This window comes from Bubalus kerabau, chromosome 1 (assembly GCF_029407905.1).
Source record: "Bubalus kerabau isolate K-KA32 ecotype Philippines breed swamp buffalo chromosome 1, PCC_UOA_SB_1v2, whole genome shotgun sequence".
NCBI classification, from domain to species: domain Eukaryota; kingdom Metazoa; phylum Chordata; class Mammalia; order Artiodactyla; family Bovidae; genus Bubalus; species Bubalus kerabau.
Window position 1 is genome coordinate 228331345 of NC_073624.1, and position 20568 is coordinate 228351912.

The 20568-nt window shown below is 36.7% G+C and overlaps 1 protein-coding gene across 1 annotated transcript; it reads left to right on the forward strand.

Annotated features, from left to right (window-relative positions):
* Positions 1-4435: 4435 nt before the first annotated feature.
* Positions 4436-19906, forward strand: LOC129630582 (serine protease inhibitor Kazal-type 6). The gene is made up of 4 exons (XM_055551121.1): positions 4436-4493; positions 7461-7483; positions 18220-18335; positions 19861-19906. The coding sequence occupies exons 1-4, from the start codon at positions 4436-4438 to the stop codon at positions 19904-19906; spliced, it is 243 nt and encodes an 80-aa protein (XP_055407096.1).
* Positions 19907-20568: the final 662 nt, after the last annotated feature.

Below are 20568 nucleotides of genomic sequence, written 5' to 3' on the forward strand. Positions count from 1 at the left end.
AGGAATCAAGCAGGTCTCTCATATGGGGAATGATGGCTGGCCGAAATGAAAGATGGAATGCTCTCTATGTAAATCAAGAAAATAAACCTGAAAAGGAGAGGATGGTGGAGATGTGACTTCATATTTAAAGCATGCACCCTATATTTTCCTTTAAGTCAGTTACAAAATTAACAACTGTGACAGTATTTTATTCCTCCTGCTGCTGCTGCTGTCATGTCAGTTGTGTCTGACTCTGTGCGACCCCATGGACTGCAGCCCACCAGGCTCCTCCATCCATGGGAGTTTCCAGGCAAGAGTACTGGAGTGGGTCGCCAGTGCCTTCTCCATTTATTCCTCCTAGGTGTGTTAGTTCAATGATCATTACCTTCTTGTTCAGTTGTTCAAACAGTCACAGAGGTCTACTCCTGTCTCTTTATCCTTTCACAATTATAGCAGGAAAGACATTATCTAATGCCTTGCTGATGTTCAATCGATTGTGTCTACTATATACCTTAGATCTACCAATCTAGTTACTAGGTCAAAGAAGAGAAGAAAATTCTTCTTTTTTTTTTTGACACATAAGGATAATAGTATCCTTTCAAAGCATTCCTAAACCTATACTATAATAATCTCTTTTTGGATCTTACCCAAATTAATGCTAAGCTGTAACACTTAAATTTAAAAATAAGAGACTTGAGGAGGCTTAACATAAAAATACATACACAAAATGAAATCTTAAAAATGAATTCAGTAGAAACATACAAAAACAAAAAATAAAGAAAATTAAGAATAGAAAAATCTCTGAATGAATTTTCTTTTAAGGGTTATAACATCAGCAAACTTCCAAAAGAATTTTTATAGAAAAGTATAATTTATGATTTACTTTGATTTCCACTGTGGCTAAAGTAATATAAATAAATATAGATAGCCTTGGCCATAGTGAAACAGGATACGAAGGGAGTATGGACGGTGGGTCAGAGATGATCAATGGTGCAGTTTACATGAACCAAAGAGAGAAAACTGCCACTCAAAAATGTACAAATTGCAAAATTTGACTCTGAAAGATGTGGTTAACTACGTCCTCCTTAATAAGGGTCAGTGAGTATTAGAATGTATTCCTTCTGTCTCACTAGGAAGCTGTTAAGGATAAAGGGGTTTATAAGTGAGATTACAGTCCTATTGAAATATAGCTAAGGAAATCAAAGAAATGAAAGGAAAGCTAGAAAACTAGACATGAGCAAATATCTACATGTGTAAAACTAAGAAGACAGATTTTGAAAAATGTTGGCTAGAATAATAATTAATGACCTGTGATTAATGCATAGTGCAAATTATTTTTAAAAAACATCTGTTTTCTGAATAAATGTGGAATTGCTAAACACAAGACCAAAATTTAAATAAAAGATTAATTAGATATAGATTCTGTTCACAAGGAACATCTAGTCAGGAGATGTTTGAAGGGCATAATTTTACAAAGTAGAACAGTTTCACAAGAAAAGCAGAGACACAGGTCATGAGAATGATGAAGAATTAAGTATTATTAGTGTGAGACAGTGACATTCTCAAACTCAAATGCCTTCTAGTGTCAACAACAAGTAAAGGACACATTTGAATGAGGCAGTTAGCACTAAATTTTAGCTGACTTTTGCCATACAATGAAGGGCTCAAATACTAAAAAAAAAAAAACAAACAAAAAAAAAAACATAAAAACTTGTGGTTTATTTTTATTTCCTGTTAAATATTCAAAATGTAAATATTTTTGAATATTTAATAACAAGACTGTTATTCTCGTGGTAGTGCTCAGTCAGGTCCAACTTGTTGTGACCATGCGGACTGTAGCCCACCACACTCCTCTGTCCATGGGATCTCCCAGGCAAGAACACTGGAGTGCGTCACCATGTCCTGCTCCAGAGGATCTTCCCAACCCAAATCTTGAATTAGCGTCTCTCATGTCTCCTGCTTGACAGGCGGATTCTTTACCACTGTGGACTATTACTAAGACATTTAAAAAACATTGTGTGGGTCAAATAAAACACATCAACAAGCCAGAATTGATCTTCATGGTACTAGTTTAGGATACATTCGTTAGAAGATTAAGAAATGTTCTATGACGAATACAATAATCTGGACTTGCCATTGTCTGATATATAGAATTTAGACATGTGATTAAAGAAAAGAAATCCCAAGCAAAGGCAATATCATGAGTTAAGGCAGGAAAATAGGAATGTGATGGAAATAAATGAGAAACTATGGAGAGCTTATTTTGGAAGAGATATATAGTGCATTGTATATATTGTAGAGGTAAATGGAAAGGAAAATGGAAAGTTAGGTCCATGAATCAAGGAAAATTAGATGTGATCAAACAGGAGATGGCAAGAATGAACATCAACATTTTAGGAATCAGGGAACTAAAATGGATAGGAATGGGACAATTTAATTCAGATGACCATTATATATACTACTATGGGCAAGAACACCTTAGAAGAAATTTTCTTCAAGAAAATTAAGAGATACCAAGGGAGCATTTCATGCAAAGATGGGCTTAATAAAGGACAGAAACGGTATGGACCTAACAGAAGCAGAAGATATTAAGAAGACATGGAAAGAATACACAGAAGAATTATAAAAAAAAAAAAAAAAAAAAAAGTCTTAATGATCTGGATAACCACAATGGTGTGACCACTCACCTAGAGCCACACAACCTGGAGTGTGAAGTCAAGTGGGCCTTAGGAAGCCTTACTATGGACAAAGCCAGTAGAAGTGATGGAATTCTGGCTGAGCTATTTCAAATCCTAAAAGATGATGATGTTAAAGTGCTGCACTCAATATGCCAGCAAATTTGGAAAACTCAGCAGTGGTCACTAGTAATTTTTCATTCCAATCCCAAAGAAGGGCAATGCCAAAGAATGCTCAAACTACCACACATTTGCATTAATTTAACATGCTAGCAAAGTAATGCTCAAAATCCTGCAAGCTAGGCTTTAACAGTATGTGAACTGAGAACTTCCAGATGTACAAGCTGGATTTAGAACAAACAGAGGAACCAGAGATCAAATTGCCAACATCCACTGGATCACAGAACAAGCAAGGGAATTAAAAAAAAAATCTACTTCTGCTTCATTGATGATGCTAAAGCCTTTGACTGTGTGGATCATAACAAACTGGAAAATTCTGAAAGAGACTAGAATATCAAACCACCTTACCTGCCTTCTCAGAAACTTGTTTACTGGTCAAGAAGCAACAGTTAGAACCAGACATGTAATAATGGACTGCTTTAAAATTGGGAAAGGAGTATATCAAGGCTCATACTGTCACCCTGTTTATTTAACTTATACAGAGTACATCATGCAAAAATGCCGGGCTGAATGAAGATTGCCAGGAGAAATATCAATAACTTTACATACGCAGATGATACCATTTTAATGGCAGAAAGCAAAGAAGAATTAAAGATCCTCTTGATGAAGGTTAAAGAGGAGTGAAAAAGCTGGCTTAAAACTCAATATTCAGAAAACTAAGATCTTGGCATCTGGTCCCATCATGTCATGGCACATAGACGGGAAACAATGGAAACAGTGGACAGACTTTATTTTCTCGGGCTCCAAAATCACTGAGGACAGTGACTGCAGCCATGAAATTAAAAGACGCCTGCACCAGTTTACTTTTAAGAAAAAGGAGAAATATTAAATATTTCTAATTTCAAATATTCCTCAATATAGTAACTGTTAAAAATATCCTTTACAAATAAAACACACACACACACACATATTACTCCCTGCTCATTCTGAATCAACAACTGAAAATCACTGGCATTGGACTAAAATAAAGATTTTTTCAAATAACAGTTGTATTTCAGCCTGGAAAATAATTTTTCTCATGCAGCTCTGGTGACTATGTAGATGACCCACCTCTTTTAGGTACATCTTGGATGTTGTGGAGTCTGAAAAGCCAAGTTACACCCGAGATTCCATTCCCTGGTGGTGGTGACTCATTGGGATCACAGACATGCAGGACCTGTCTGAAAGAGACACAGCATCAAGTGGGGCTCCACCAGTGAGTCATCCTTTTCATACAGTGAAACCTTAAAGGGAAGGGTAGGGAGGATGTATTGACGGTTAGGAAAACACAGATTACTGGTGGAAAATGACATCCTCTATTAATAAGATCTAAGGTAAGATCTAAGGTAAGACCTAAGGTACGACTCATATAATTGTTTTAATTTTTAAGATTGATGGGGAGCATGAAGCATTTCTTTAAATTGGTGACAGGTTCCAATAAATGCCTATATAGGACTGCAGATGGTTTCAGAATGAGAGTTTATAAAGAAGGTGGAGATCCCAGCTCCCTTTATCATGTCTATATATATGTCTCAGTGTGTGTTTCAGAGCTCTGGGAAGTGTCTTGACAGAGAACCTGAGCTGGACAAAGCAGCCTTGATCTGAGTGAGCTAACTGGCACCATGAAAACATCAGGTGTCTTTCTGCTCCTCTCCCTGGCTCTTTTCTGCTTTTTCTCAGGTGAGTTTTTTTTTTTTTTCCTTAAAGTTAAAATCCAATACTTACATTGAACTGGAAACAAGTGTATTTGTACGCCATATTTCAAAATCCTAATAATTTTAATACAAAAGATCAATTCTGAGAGATTATCATAATGACTGCAATAATGAAAATGGGTGATGGTAATAATGATAGAAATAACTTTCATCTGTTGAGCATACACTATATTCTAGGCAGGTACTCAGGGCTTTTATGCATTATCTGCAACACACATAACAAGGTATTCGTAGACACATTCCATATATAAGAAAACTGTAGCACAAAACAGTTAAGAAAATTTTAAGGACTTGTAACTGAGTTTGAGCAAGCTCCAGGCATCAGTGATGGACAGGGAAGCCTGTCATACCGTGGTTCATGGTGTCGCAGAGTCAGATATGACTGAGCAACTGAACTGAACTAGTGAGCAGAATTTGGAATTTGAATCTAGATCTTCTAGACATCACAGGCGTCTGTTCCAAAGGAACAGTATGGAGAATTGATAACTATTTTAAATATTAGCTTGGCTTTCCAAGACAAAGCTAAGCTTTTCAGTTCTCATTATTCTTATAATTAGGACTCAAATAACTGAAACTGAAACAAGCAGAAAACAGGAAACTCAGAGAAACCTTCAGAAAAAAATCATTGAACCTTAGAATTCATAAACATATGTTATTGGTGAACTAAACAACTCTTGAAGTAGGGGAGTATCTTTGGCCACATTAATGAGCAGCAGTCATATATTCTACCAATTCTGATTATTCAAAGGACAACTGTACTTCCGTCTGATGCCTTTCATCATGCCATCATCCATGTGAATGAACAAGGCCACTGCATCTATTTGTTTCTTTCTTTATTATTCTAGTGCCTTTGTAGTGGACAAAATACACACTAGAGTCTCTGGACACAAAACCTAGGTTCATCACATCCACCACCAGCCTGTGTCAACTAAAGAAATAGGTCAGTTCTCTGAGAGAATCTTTCATTCTTAGAATGCTGGACTTAAGACTGAGTCCTAGGAATCTGCAGATCTGGTGTATCATTTTCTGTGATAAAAGTAGTTGAATTTGGCTGCTATCAGAGACTGTAGATGCCCAAATGTGTAAAAACAACAGTTTTTCAATGAAATTGAGCAGATGAAGAAGTCATTGTTCACAGGGAACTGATAATATTTTCATAAGCAAATATATTCAGAATCATAAAAAAATGAATAAAGGGTTTCTGTAATATTATGAAGTAATTCTGACTATTAAAGCCAAGTAACTCAAGTAAGTGGATCAGTCAACTGCTGAAATGGTGTACAAACAGATTTGACTATATTAAAATCTACTTGCAAAGACTGTCTAAATAACGAATAACTTCTTATTTTTTCTTTTTACAAAGGCTAATTGGATCTGGGTGACTAATACAAACAAATACTAATACCAGAACAAGGTCCCTGATAGGCATGATGACATTTGGGAAGGCACAGTGCCCAGGAGCCTTAATGTTGAGACCAAGAGGAATGAATTTCAGTCCTGGCATTTCCATTTTGTAGCTGTGTGACCTTTCTGAGTCTCATTTTCCTCATCTGTAAAATGTGGATATAAAAGGACTAGCCCTGGGGAGTTAAATGAGAAAATGTACATAAAACGTTTAACATAATGGAACATAGTAAGTGTTTGAAAAATGTCTATTAATATTGCCATCACTAAATTTTAAAAATAAAAGTACTAGTTTGGCTCAGTCAGACTTAGCAGCAGCAGCAGCAGCAACTTCCACTTTGACATTTCCTACATGTAAGATGGTGATTTGTACAGTGGAAAAATGGCTGAAAATTTTAACTGTGAGTCTTCCCTGGTCAAAACAATTATTTGGGAGTAGTTAACAAAAACTATAGACTTCCAGACCCTGTTTGGTCTCATATAATGGAATTTTTCAAGTGGTTGTCCTGGGAGTCTATATATTTAATAATCAGTCATATCATTTCAACGTGGTTGGTAATCACTACAGTAGTTCATCACTAACTTTCTTTCAAATTTAAAAGCTTTATTCTCTCCTTATCCCCATTAACAGAGAATGTACTTTGAGGTATTTCCAGTTGTCTTCCCATAAATACTGGCCACCCTTCCTGCCTTTGAGGTGGCTGTGGACTTATATGTAAGGGGGTACTGCTAGTATTAGGAGTTCTACAGAAAAGGCCAGAGATCAAAATTCAGCAGCTCATAACAGGACTGAACCTAAGACTTTTATTATTACAGCATTTTTAAACCACTGTGCTAATTAGTCACAACCTAAAATCACATATTTAGTCATAAAGATGGAAGGAAAGAGAGAGAAGCAAGATTGTATTTTTGAAATACAATCTTTCAGCAATATAGAGAGATGTAGCAAGAAAAATGAGTCATAGAAAGTAAGTTTGTTCTTGCCAGTCTAAATTTGAGCTGAGGTTTTAAAGCTGAACACAGAAGGCAGAAGAACAATTTCAGGCTCAAAGAACAGACAGCAAATCCAATCCCTACCTTCAACTTCCCGAGACAAATGCTTTGGGGAGGGACCAGAAGCAGTAAACTTGGGAATGGCAGAGTTAGAGTCAACTTTCCAACCCAACTTCTCCAAAGTGAGGCCAGAGATGATAAATCATTTCCACAGTAAATGAGTGACGGAGCCAAGACAGTAAGATGAATCTCTAGATGCTTAAACTATTTTTCTCACTCCACCCCAACCTCCCAGAAATATTACACCATCATGGTCCATATCCACACATCACTTTCCAAGTTTCTACTGTTCCCTAAGAGGACAGCAAGTATAAAAATGTAAAGTAAACAAGCCATGACTTATTGAGATGACCAAGAACCAAGTACAAGTATCATTTTAGGTTTTGGGATTACCTAATATTGCAAATCCCACTCTTTTGCACATTCAAAAATTAGAGTGTTTGGATTTCATGTTTTCTTTTTTTTTTTTTTTCAGGTGTCTTCGGTCAAGGAGCTCAGGTCAGTGTACATAATTTTATTTATTCTTCCGACCTGGGTGGCTCTTAGCTGGTACTCCCTGACCAACGAGGTCTGTCTATGGATAAAAGAGCAAAGAAATGGACAAGCAGGACAAATGCAGAAAACAACAGAAGTTCTTAGTTTTCTAACTACAATCTCTTTATGAGAATACTGGTTTCAGTTTAAAAGGGCCTAGACACCCACTCTCAGATTTTGTTAAAATTAAATGAATATAAATAAAAAGAGAATGAATTTGTGGTAACACTCATGCTCTTTCACTGATTTCATTGTGTAATCTTGGGCAAGTTACTCAGCTTTTCTGAGCTACAATTTTCATACCTATTGAAAAGGGATATTACCATTTACCTCACAGAATCAGATTTAAACTACATGAACTATGTGGGATCATGTGGTAAACTACATGTAGTTACATAAACTATGAAAGGATTAGTTATTGATTAATAACAATCTTCTGAAAGAGTTAGAAGAGAGATTATTATTTTCTTTTTAGAAGGCAACCAAGAGTAGACAATTTGTGTAGTGTTCTGCATTGAGTAGACACAGACTGGTTTAATCAAATTTAAATACAATTTGGGTTAAAAAGTGGAAAGGGCACAAATTATTGTTTGGACTGGTACGTTCCAAATTAATCCACCAACTTTTTACCAGTTTTTTTGGCCTAGCTATCAAACAGACAACACAAACAAGAGGTATTTGCCCTGCCATTCACACCCGTATGTCCATACTGAACAGTAATACTTGACCTTGGCACTGGTTGTTGTTTGCCTTGCTGTGCCCAAGAACCCTGGGCATCAAGTTTCCAGACACTACTGCCAACTAATCAGGAGTTGGCAAAGAAGCTGAAAAACATTTTCCAACCTTAATATATCTACTACATTGCATAAGACATTTTCCTCCCAAATTTTAGTATCTCAGACACTGGGATGTATCTTGCAATGACTACACCTTACAACTGCCTGCCTCTGTGTGTGTGTGTGTGTGTGTGTGTGTGTGTGTGTGTGCGTGCACACTTGTGTGTGCATATGTGTGTTTATACTGATATACATAACTGTACATCTTAAAATTGATTTCTCCTTATATTTAAATAGTTATGTTAGTACAGTCTATATTATATATCAAAAGAAGCAAACAAGAATAAGATATAAGATCCAGCCAATATATTTTATACCTTATTAGGTAGGTATATGATTAAGACCATTATACATAGGTTTTTACAATATAGACTTTAATCCTGGTTTTCTCATTAACACAAAATTTACTTCCCTTCTTTGGGCTCTTATTTCCCAGATCTTTAATGTTTCATAGATTTTTAGTGGTTTCTAAAGTTCATTTAAAATATTCTACTGATTCTATTCCTTTAGATGAGCCTATGTCTTATATTCTGCTTGCTTCAGGATCCCTGGGGATGCTCACTCAACATGTAGATCCTCAGAGACTAGGCCAGACTTACTGAATAATAATCCCAGATAAGAAGCTTTGGATCTATATTCTAGGAATGTAGCACTGGAATGCACTGATTTTGGAGTGCTCCAGTATGTTGGAGACAATACAGAGAAGTCCCAGTTTGAATATTTACTGCCTGTGTAATTTGAAGGATGTCTCTGTCCTTTCTCATTGCCTTTGTTTCCACATCTCTAAAATGAAGACTTGGATTCAATGATCGCTAAAGCCCTTCTGGCCTGAGGTATCTGAATCAGTGTGAACTAAACATGCCTTACCAAGACTGCTGTCTCTCTTCCATTCAAATATAAATGGCAAAGAAGTTGTCACCTTTTGGATGACATCAAGGCTACACGTTCTCTTCTGCAAGTCTGGAAAGGGGGGGACAGTCCCAAAGCCAGGCAGAAGAAGTTGACGCTAACCTTAGGAGGTTGTCTGTCTAACTTTGATCCAGCCAAGACAAAGGAAGAACAGTTTTTTTCCAACACCCAAGTCATTCTTTCCTTGCGAAGAAGTCTTTCATTATGAAGCATCTTATGGAAGATTATAGCTAGCAGTCTTAATTATAGATCTGTAAAAGTTTCTCATTCTTTAAAAAATATTATTTGAGCTAAACTAAAAGTATGTTCTAAGACTTTTGGAATTCATGGTCCTGTAAAAATTTCCCCATAAATGTAAATGACTAATATGCTACCAAATCTTTAATTTCCCAAGTAAGAACATTAAAAAACATAAATAGTAAAATAAAAATAACAAAGCTATTATTTATTGTCACCACCCTTCATTTCAGAAATTGTAGTATAATATTAATAACAAATGCTTTAAAGTCATAATCTCAGAATACAGATAGTCCCTTTAACCTGGATAAATTTTTATTAGAATCACTTCCTACACTATCTTTAATTTTTCTTATTTTCTCTATCAGGCTGTGTATTTGGGAACCATATACTTAAAGACATGTTTAAAAGAATATTTATGATTGGGATTAACAAATCCCTCAAAAACAATGATAGGCAAATGTTTTCTTTTATAATAGTCTTAGGAATATCTAAATGTAGTTTTGTTGTATTTTAAGATAAACACATGGCAAATTTTAATACAGTTGGTAAAACAATGCTCTTGACTAGAAAATGGTGTTGTTCATGTTTCCTAATAACCTTGAAATCACTTATAACTATTATACTGACAGAATACTTAAACATTAATACAACTTGGAGATGTTAGTCAGCCTCAACCACTTAGCTACAGAGGAAAACCAAGGCCTCAGAAAGAGGCCCTCACTGAGTCAAGTTTACCAACAGCAGCAAAGCTGTGCGGTCATCATTTCAGGATATTTCCATAGCGCCATGCTACCTCTAACCAGCAACAGAAAGCAAGTATGCAGTTCATGGGAAAGTGCTTCGAGCAGTGTAATTATCGAACAAATACAGAATAGTGTTCACTAGCCTTATATCCTAAAGAAGTAATGGAAACAGTAGTTTCAAGTAAGACAACTTGTCTCTGTGTGTTGAAGGGATTTGGAAACTTGAAGAAAATGGAGGCAAAGAGAGCAGAATTCATTATATAAGCTTCAGGTCAGAAATGCTGAGGATGGCTATAGGTAGTAAATCTGAAATTAGTGAAGAGGCTTAAGATAAAGAAATACATGAAAGGGAACACTTGTTCCCTTTCTATCCCTGAGGGATAGAAATGATGATGTTTTAATCTGAGGGTAGGTTGAGGGATTTGAAGAATGGTGCTCTGATGGAGTGGAGAAGGCAATGGCACCCCACTCCAGTACTCTTGCCTGGAAAATCCCATGGACGGAGAAGCCTGGAAGGCTGCAGTCCGTGGGGTTGCTGAGGGTCAGACACAACTGAGCAACTTCACTTTCACTTTTTACTTTCATGCATTGGAGAAGGAAATGGCAACCCACTCCAGTGTTCTTGCCTGGAGAATCCCAGGGACGGGGGAGCCTGGTGGGCTGCTGTCTATGGGGTTGCAAAGAGTCGGACACGACTGAAGCGACTTAGCAGCAGCAGCAGTGATGGAGAGTGGAAAAATTAGAATGCAAAACTAGTTTAGAGGGAAAAATGAAGAGTTCTATTTTGGACATAAATGAATATTAAGTATGAATCAAACTGTTAACTAAAGATATCTTGTATATTTCTGACAAGTAGAAACTAGATATTGAAATTTTGTTTTTATAAAATTTTATTTTATTTAACTTTACAATATTGTATTGGTTTTTGCCATATATCAAAATGAATCTGCCACAGGTATACATGTGTTCCCCATACTGAACCCTCTTCCCTCCTCCCTCCCCATACCATCCCTCTAGGTGGTCCCAGTGCACCAGCCCCAAGCATCCAGTATCATGCATCAAACCTGGACTGGCGACTTGTTTCATATATGATATTATACATGTTTCAATGCCATTCTCCCAAATCATCCCTCCCTCGCCCTCTCCCACAGAGTCCAAAAGACTGTTCTATACATCAGTGTCTCTTTTGCTGTCTCGTATACAGGGTTATTGTTACCATCTTTCTAAATTCCATATATATGCGTTAGTATTCTGTATTGGTGTTTTTCTTTCTGACTTACTTCACTGTGTATAATAGGCTCCAGTTTCATCCACCTCTGATTAGAACTGATTCAAATGTATTCTTTTTAATGGCTGAGTAATACTCCATTGTGTATATGTACCACTGCTTTCTTATCCATTCATCTGCTGATGGACATCTAGGTTGCTTCCATGTCCTGGCTATTATAAACAGTGCTGTGATGAACATTGGGGTACATGTGCCTCTTTCAATTCTGGTTTCCTCAGTGTGTATGCCCAGCAGTGGGATTGCTGGATCATAAGGCAGTTCTATTTTCAGTTTTTTAAGGAATCTCCACACTGTTCTCCATAGTGGCTGTACTAGTTTGCATTCCTACCAACAGTGCAAGAGGGTTCCCTTTTCTCCACACCCTCTCCAGCATTTATTGCTTGTAGACTTTTGGATCGCAGCCATTCTGACTGGCGTGAAATGGTACCTCATAGTGGTTTTGATTTGCATTTCTCTGATAATGAGTGATGTTGAGCATCTTTTCCTGTGTTTGTGAGCCATCTGTATGTCTTCTTTGGAGAAATGTCTATTTAGTTCTTTGGCCCATTTTTTGATTGGGTCATTTATTTTTCTGGAGTTGAGCTGTAGGAGTTCCTTGTATATTTTTGAGATTAGTTGTTTGTCTGTTGCTTCATTTGCTATTATTTTCTCCCTAGACATTGAAATTTTGAAGACAAGAAAAAAAGTCTAGGACTTATTAGTATCATCTGGGGAAATACATGTTCTCAGAGAAAATCAAATATATAAAGTTTTCTTGAAAATGTATATAATTAATACCCAGGAGGAAGCTAGAAAAGATAATAAAAAAGAGAATAAATAGCTGGAAAACTGGGGGTACTGACATATATGAATCAGAAAGGAGTTTTGAAAAGGTGGGGGTAGTCAAAAATAGTACATATAAAGAAATCATGAGCATTTTATAAATATCCAACAGATCCTGAAAGATATCATTTATAGAGCAGTTTTGTAGGCTACAGTCCATGGGGTCACAAAGAGTCGGACATGACTGAGTGACTTCACTTTCACTTTGGTTGTGTGGAAGCACTATTAAAACAGGGGAAGTAGAAGTCAAGTTAGAGAGGAGTTAGGAAAACTGGTATTAAGGGGTTTGGGAAAGAAAGGGGTTACTTTACCCACAAAGGTAGTATTTTTCAGTAAAGAGCAGAAATGAAGTCTTACATCCTAGGGGAGTGTGTGTGTCTGCAAATTTTCACTGAATTTTTTTAGAATTAAAATATTGAAACTCAACATTCCAAAAACTAAGATCATGGCATCCAGTTCCATCAACTTCATGGCAAATAGAAGGGAAAAAAGGGGAAACAGTGACAGATTTTATTTTCTTGGACTCCAAAATCACTGCAGATGGTGACTACAGCCATGAAATTAAAAGATGCTTGCTCCTTGGAAAGAAAGCTATGACAAACCTAGATACCATGTTAAAAAGCAGAGGCATCACATTGCTGACAAAGGTCCGTATAGTCAAAACTATGGTTTTTCCAGTAGTCATGTATGGATGTGAGAGTTAGACCATAAAGAAGGCAGAGTGCTGAAAAACTGACACTTTTGAATTGTGGTGCTGGAGAAGACTCTTCAGAGTCTCTTGGATTGCAAGGAGATCACAACAGTCAATCCAAAAGGAAATAAACCCCGAATACTCATTGGAAGAACTGTTGCTGAAGCTCCAATACTGATGCAAAGAACCGACTCACGTGAAAAGACCCTGAAGTTGGGAAAGATTGAAGGCAAAAGGAAAATGGGAAAGCAGAGGATGAGATGGTTAGATAGTATCATTGACTCAATGGAGATGAATTTTAGCCAACTCCAGGAGATAGTGGAAGACAGAGGAGCCTGGCATGCTATAGTCCATGGGGTCGCAGAGTCAGACATGACAGTGACTGAACAATAACAACCAGCCTGGCTCTCTGCCTCAGAGCAGGGATTTCTGGCTGGCTCTGTAAAGGCCATATTCTGGGCCTTTGGCCACCTGATGTGAACAGCTGGCTCACTGGAAAAGACCCTGATGCTGGGAAAGATTGAAGGCAGGAGGAGAAGGGGACAACAGAGGACGAGATAGTTGGATGGCATCACCGACTCAATGGACATGAATTTGAGCAAGCTCCAGGAGATGGTGAAGGATAGGGAAGCCTGGTGTGTTGCAGTCCATGGGGTCGCAAAGAGGCAGACATGACTGAGTGACTGAAAAAAAAACAAATCTCTGGAATTCTCTGAGGGTGGTTCTTTTCTGTCCCTAGTCACCATGCTACAATTTTTCACAAGTGAGTGACGAGTATCCTTTAGACATGAAGGAGGAAACATTTGAACAATAGTTGTTATTTCTCCCACCAAATTGAAGAACTAAGGACCTAGCTTTACTAAGCTATTCCACCATAAGAAGTCACAGCTACAATTTGGATTATCAAAGCTGGAGCATCCTTAGGGATTTTCTAGTCTCATGATACTTAGCATTCTTTATGAGTTAGAGCCTTTGGGAATGTGATGAGAGATACAGCTAGTGCAGGCCTACAATGAGAGGCTTATTTTCTACACTACTCCTTCAGGACTATTTCAAATATTCCACACTGACTTTCTACAACTCTTAAGGTGACTACATTTGATTGTTATAAAAACCCTGGGAATGAGGCATGGCAACTGTATTTTGGGCTTTTATTTGTTTTTAAAATTTTGGTTAAGAAAATTGAGGCACAGATGTTGAGTACTTTGTCCAAGATAACACAACTGCCCAATGGCAAATGGCAGAAAAAGTTCTATAACTTGATTCCTGAGCTACCTTCAGGGATCACGGGAAGCCACTGCAATTTACAAGTATGTAGATTCGTGTACCTATGTTAATTTAAGGAGGCTTGGTAATATACCAGTTAGTTGATTTGGTTTTATTCACTGAAATCCTTTGCTTTTCCTAGTCCTATTTCCAGGGGTGATGGAAGGGTCAGGTGGGTTTGGGGAGGGAGGAGGGATCTGGAAATTCTCAAAGCAAAGAATCTCCCCAAGTGCCACTTCCATGTTGCTTTCTGAAGGACAAAGGAGGCTGCAACACAAGATCAGAGGGTTGGATGCCAAGGAAAGGTGGCTTAAGGAGGCGTCTCTTTCAAGTAAGAGACTTTTTTTTTCTTTTCCTTACCTGACCCGAGGCCACATCTGGCATCTTCCCCATATGCTGCTTTGTTGCAAACATCTTTGCCACAGGGGTTTCAGCCCTTGTGTCACTAGTTAGCTGCAAGGCAATTTTGCCATAAAAGATAAACCAGTTGATGGCTTGGGTTGGTATTTCAGCTTTCACTGGTTGACCATTTGGTTTCATTTCTCCATTGATACAGTATTCCCATTTTTATATTATATAAATCCTGGCCCTTATAATGGTCTGGATAGTGAGGCACACACTGGCAGTTTTAAAATAATGGCTAATAAAAACTTCACATATGGGCTTGACAGAAAATATGGTGGTAATACTTATTTAGCACTACACCAGGAAAATGGCACCCCACTCCAGTACTCTTGCCTGGAAAATCCCATGGATGGAGAAGCCTGGTAGGCTGCAGTCCATGGGGTCGCTAAGAGTCGGATACGACTGAGCGACTTCACTTTCACTTTCCACTTTCATGCATTGGAGAAAGAAATGGCAACCCACTCCAGTGTTCTTGCCTGGAGAATCCCAGGGACAGGGGAGCCCGGTGGGCTGCCATCTATGGGGTCGCAAAGAGTTGGACACGACTGAAGCGACTTAGCAGCAGCAGGAACAAACAACAGTGTAAAAGCTTTACAAAGTAAAACAAATAGTTACAAATGTGTATCCTAGTATTTGGAAAACAATTTGGCTCTTAATGAAGGCAGAAATTTTAGTAAAAAAGTGTGACGCCAAATAAGGAAACAAAGTAGCAGAAAAAGGTATAATACTATGAACTAAAGATGTTGAAGGCACCTGCTTAGGTACAATCCATAAAATTAAATTAGGTATTTGTGCAATATGGCCATGAATCTGCACACGTTTTAAATACATTCAAATATGCTATATTTTGCAATAAAGTTTTTTTAATTTTGCTATGAAAAATAAATTTCATTATATTCTCAATAATGTCTCTCTTTTATTTTTTGGAATTTTATCTTTTATGGAAAAATTGCTTTATAGTCAATTAGCTATCCATGAAAGTGTCTGTGGCAAAGATGTTTACAGCAAAGAAGTTGACGATGAAAATATTTAGAACCTGTAGGGAGACACCTATCTCTGACTGAGATGCCCTTTTTCTCAGTTTCCACATTGCCTGTATTTGTCCCATTGTGGCCTTTATGACACACAGTGCTGTAATTACCTGCCCTTCTCTGATTCCCTAATGCAGATAAGATGGTGAGCTTACTAATATATTTGTAACTGCTTCCTTCTTATATTACCAGCACCAAGCACTGTGTTCTCTAAATACTAGTTACCCATTAGCTCTATGTGAAATAAAAGAAAACATGATGATTCTGTGGTTTAAAGAATTTTCTTGACTCACGCACACAACTGCAAATGTGTACTTTAGTGACATAAATACAAAATACATTGTTTTTTGGTTGTTTTTATTTGTTTTTTTTTAAACATTCTATGGTTTTCCTGGTGGCTCAGGCAGTAAAGAATCAGCCTGCAATGCGGTAGGTTCCATCCCTGTGTCAGGAAGATCCCCTGGAGAAGGAAATGGCAACCCACTCCAGTATTCTTGCTTGGAAAACCCCATGGACAGAGAAGCCTAGCGGGCTACAGTCCACGTAGTCACAGCGAGTCAGACATGACTGAGTGAGTAACACACACACATTCTGTGATTTATAATATCCTAAAGATTTTCCAGCTTTTATTTTATATTTGGAGACCTAAAGAAAAGATAACTCTCCTGAAAGTGGTATGAGAAGATGGAGTTATCTGTAAGAGCAGAGGAGAAAGTGGGCCTATATGTAGGACAATAAGAAGCCTGGGTATCTTCTATCTGACCCAGCCCTAAGAAAATCACTGGTTGGTATCATACTACCCAATCTTAATAGCAAAAGATGCCAAATTTCAACAAAAAGTTATATTCAAGAGTTTTGGATACCTTAAACCTGATATATGTAATAATATTTTTACAACTCAGTTGTATGGCTTTTTTGCTGGGCATCTATCTCCTCATGCAAAGTTTCAGGGGGCTTTGTCAGTATATAATGGTTTGCTAATACTTTAAACAAATGATTCATCTTACCTGTGCCCATACAGTCCCCTAAGAAGTTACTCTAATAAAGTCTACATGGCCTGACTATAAGCAAGGTCAAGGTATATCATGACAGTTGGTCTTTATTTCTCTCAATGAAGATTTGTTGGAAATCAACAACTGTATATTGCCAGAAATTCTGGGTCAGCCATGAAAAGTATGTTCAAGCACCGGTCTCAGTGCTTCTGGTTGTATGGCACTGGTAAGCCACTTAATTTCCTAAGGATCGATAGTCTGTAAATTGGCTAATACGTTTTATATTGTTCAATGTGAATCTCAGTGTTACTGTGAGACGATGGAGTTGATCCATGTGAGAATAGTTCGGAGATTATGAAGCAACTGATAAACCTAAGACAGTATTATCTTAATAAAACTATGATGGGGTAAAGTATGGTCCCTCTATTCATGTTTAAATGTCACTTCATTCCACACAGCTGCCATCTGAAGGAGTTCAGTTTTACCTACTGCATATTGCCTGTTCTCTGGAATAAAATGGCTCAAATGTTATCTGCACACCAAATACTGACTCAATTGAGAGTGAATTGAAAAGAATCTTAAAACTCCAGACTAATTCCAAGATATCACTATAACTAAGGACATACCTTAGTAGCATAATCATTCCTTCCATAGAGCCCATGATGATAATCATTAATTGGTCACAGCGTGTTTTCTCACCAAGGCTAGATGCAACCTCAGAATCCTTCAAAACAGAACAGTTTAGGGCAGTCATTACTCAGTTATTGTAGTAGGCACAAAAGTTCAAATTTTACAGATTCTGGGACAGAGTAAGTTAATGTAAAGATATTAGAATTTTGTTTTCAAGAGATAATAAACTGATATAGCAGCCACGGGAAAACTGACCAGTTATCAAATAACACCTGGGAGCGTCTTGCAGTGACCATCCATATCTTTAAAGCAATTCAGGAGGAGTGCTTTTGGAGTTATACTAATACAAATTTTCTTGTTTTTTTATCTGTGGCATATAGCATGTGGGATCTCAGTTCCCAGACCAGGAATCGAACCTGCGTCTGCTGCAGGGGAAATGTGGAGCCCTAACCACTGGACAACCAGGGAATCCCAATACAGTTTTTTTTTCCCCCCCATTTAAAGACCCAAAACTACTCTCAATTGGTACAAATTAGCATTGGAGGATAAAACCATACCCATAGTATTTGTCTCACTCCTCCTGTAAGAAATAAGCATCTGCCTTATATCATTAACATACCCCTGAATACAGTGACTGTAGACATGTGCTTTTTAAAGAAAAAATCTTAATTATGTTTAATATATTCTAGTTAGAAAAAGAAAGTGATTTTTACTTAGAAAACTTTACACCACAACTATATACAACAATATGTATAATTTTAAGTTTACTGTCCACAACTTCTTATCTGAGGGACAGTCCCTTAGACAGAATGCACTAATATCAGTGTCACTGCGTTTACTTTGCTAGGTTGACTGTGGTGAGTTCAAGGACCCCAAGGTCTACTGTACTCGGGAATCTAATCCCCACTGTGGTTCTGATGGCCAGACATATGGCAATAAATGTGCCTTCTGTAAGGCAGTGATGTAAGTATCATATTCATCAAATCTACCTTGCAAACACAAACTTCCAGAATAAGATTATGACACTGTCCTTGAGATATTCTACAAAGTTCTACTCATACCCATCCATAGAAACTGAAGTAATAAGCTTCAGGCAAATGAGTTGAAAACAAATGAAACAAAACCACACCCCCCGCCCCGCCCTGCCAAAGTTATCTGAAGGTTTCTAAATTATCTAAAAACATAATCTCAGGTATTTCATTTTGTTAGTATTTTTGACTCAGGTAACTTAAAAAAATTTTTTTTATGTCTTTAGGCATTTTGATACATTTTCTTATTTTTTCATTTATTTCTAATTAAAATTTTAATCATTTTCATACAATTATGTTTGTTGTTATTATAATTTTGGAAAAGATGGAAGAAAGTTTTAGAAGTGTAGTCAAGTTAAAAATTTCCTCAAAATCAGAAACATGAAAAACTTAGGAGAAATTTTATCGATAAAAATATTATCCAAATTTTTTTCTGATATTTATTTTATGAAAAATAATACATTTTGAAGGCAATAAGTTCCATTCATTCTGATGAAAACAGCCTTTCAATAAACAACAGAGAGGATTACCCTTTATTATCCAGACTATACAAATTTTACCAATTATATTAGGAAGATTCTACCAAAGAAAAATATTTATTGAGTTTACATGTTTATAAAAAACAGAACAAGTGCTATAGATTTTAGTCTATATTATTTTAGTTGACTATTAGATTTCCGATGAAATGTAATCTTTATTTAATAAATATTTATTCCATCAATTAATCAATGTTTTGATTAATTGACTGCTCTAAAAGCCAGGGGATTTAAGCAAGATAAAAATGATCACACTTTCTAGTGTCTTCTACCACTCTCATCATTTTCTTGTATTAGAGTTTCTTCTATGAATTCCTTAACTTTCCTTAATTAACCCATAAAATTCCTAGGCACAGGGAATATATAAATCCCTATCAATAACAGGGCTAAGCATGTAGAATGATATTAATAAATATTGAATCTATAGATAATACACATGTGCCTATATTTCTGTATATCTGACATATCAATATCAACATTTTCCCAGGAGAAGGGCAGTAGGGTAAGGTGAGATTTGATTTAATGGGCCCATATTACTCAGAGGGCCTGAAAACATGTCTGCTAAAAAATGTCAAAGGCCTGAATATTTGGTTCAACCTCTTACATCTTCTATCAAGTTAGAACTATGACAGTACAGTCTATTTGCAATTATATCTCAATTTTTACATCTGTATACATATTTACGCTCAGATAATGAACAGTTAAAACCGAAAGGTCTAAACCTTAGTAAAACTCTGAAGTTTAAGATTCATACTTTGTGCAATTAGGCCAGATGTTACCTCCAAGTGCATTTAACTAACACCTAATCATAGACATGGATACCTGTGAATCAATTGATCCTATGACAGTTAAACCTTTTTCCAACCTCTGTGATGGATAGTAATGATACTGCACTGAGCATATATTTGTCATTCTTTTTTGTAGGAAAAGTGGTGGGAAAATCAACCTAAAGCACCGTGGAAAATGCTGAATCAGAACCAGAATGCTGAAAATGCTGAATCAGAGAGCTGACTTGCCAGCTCTCTCATATTTCTTTACTTGCCTCTGCTTTTACTTTACTTTTCTCTAGTGAATCCCTTCAATTTATAAAGACACACCTTCTACTCTACCTTGAGCTTAGGGTGTTCCGTATATATTTTTCTTGATTCGCTTGTCAATAAAGTAAATTCTGTAAAATCACTGTTTTTTTTTTTTTCTTTTTATAATTTGTCATTGAAAAAAAAAAAACAAAACAAAACCTACAGATATAATATAGAATACTGACCTGGCATAAACTTGGATAAAAAGATCTGTTTTTCTGATGGAAATCAACCATGCAGTGGTCACCATGGGAACCTAGGAAAACCCCCTCCCTCTTTTGTTTTTTCCACTTATTTTTTAATTGAAGGATAATTGCTTTACAGAATTTTGTTGTTTTCTGTCAAACATCAACAAGAATCAGCCACAGGTAGATCCATGTCCTTCTTTCTCTTTATTCTTGGAATGTCAGTGTAAATAATGAAGGAATTTTTACTGAGATGATCATATGTCTATAATTATTTTACAGTATCTATGATTTAAGTCTTAGATCACAAATTACAATTTCTTCCTAATTTCAGGAAAAATATTTTATATAAAAATAAAACATTTATC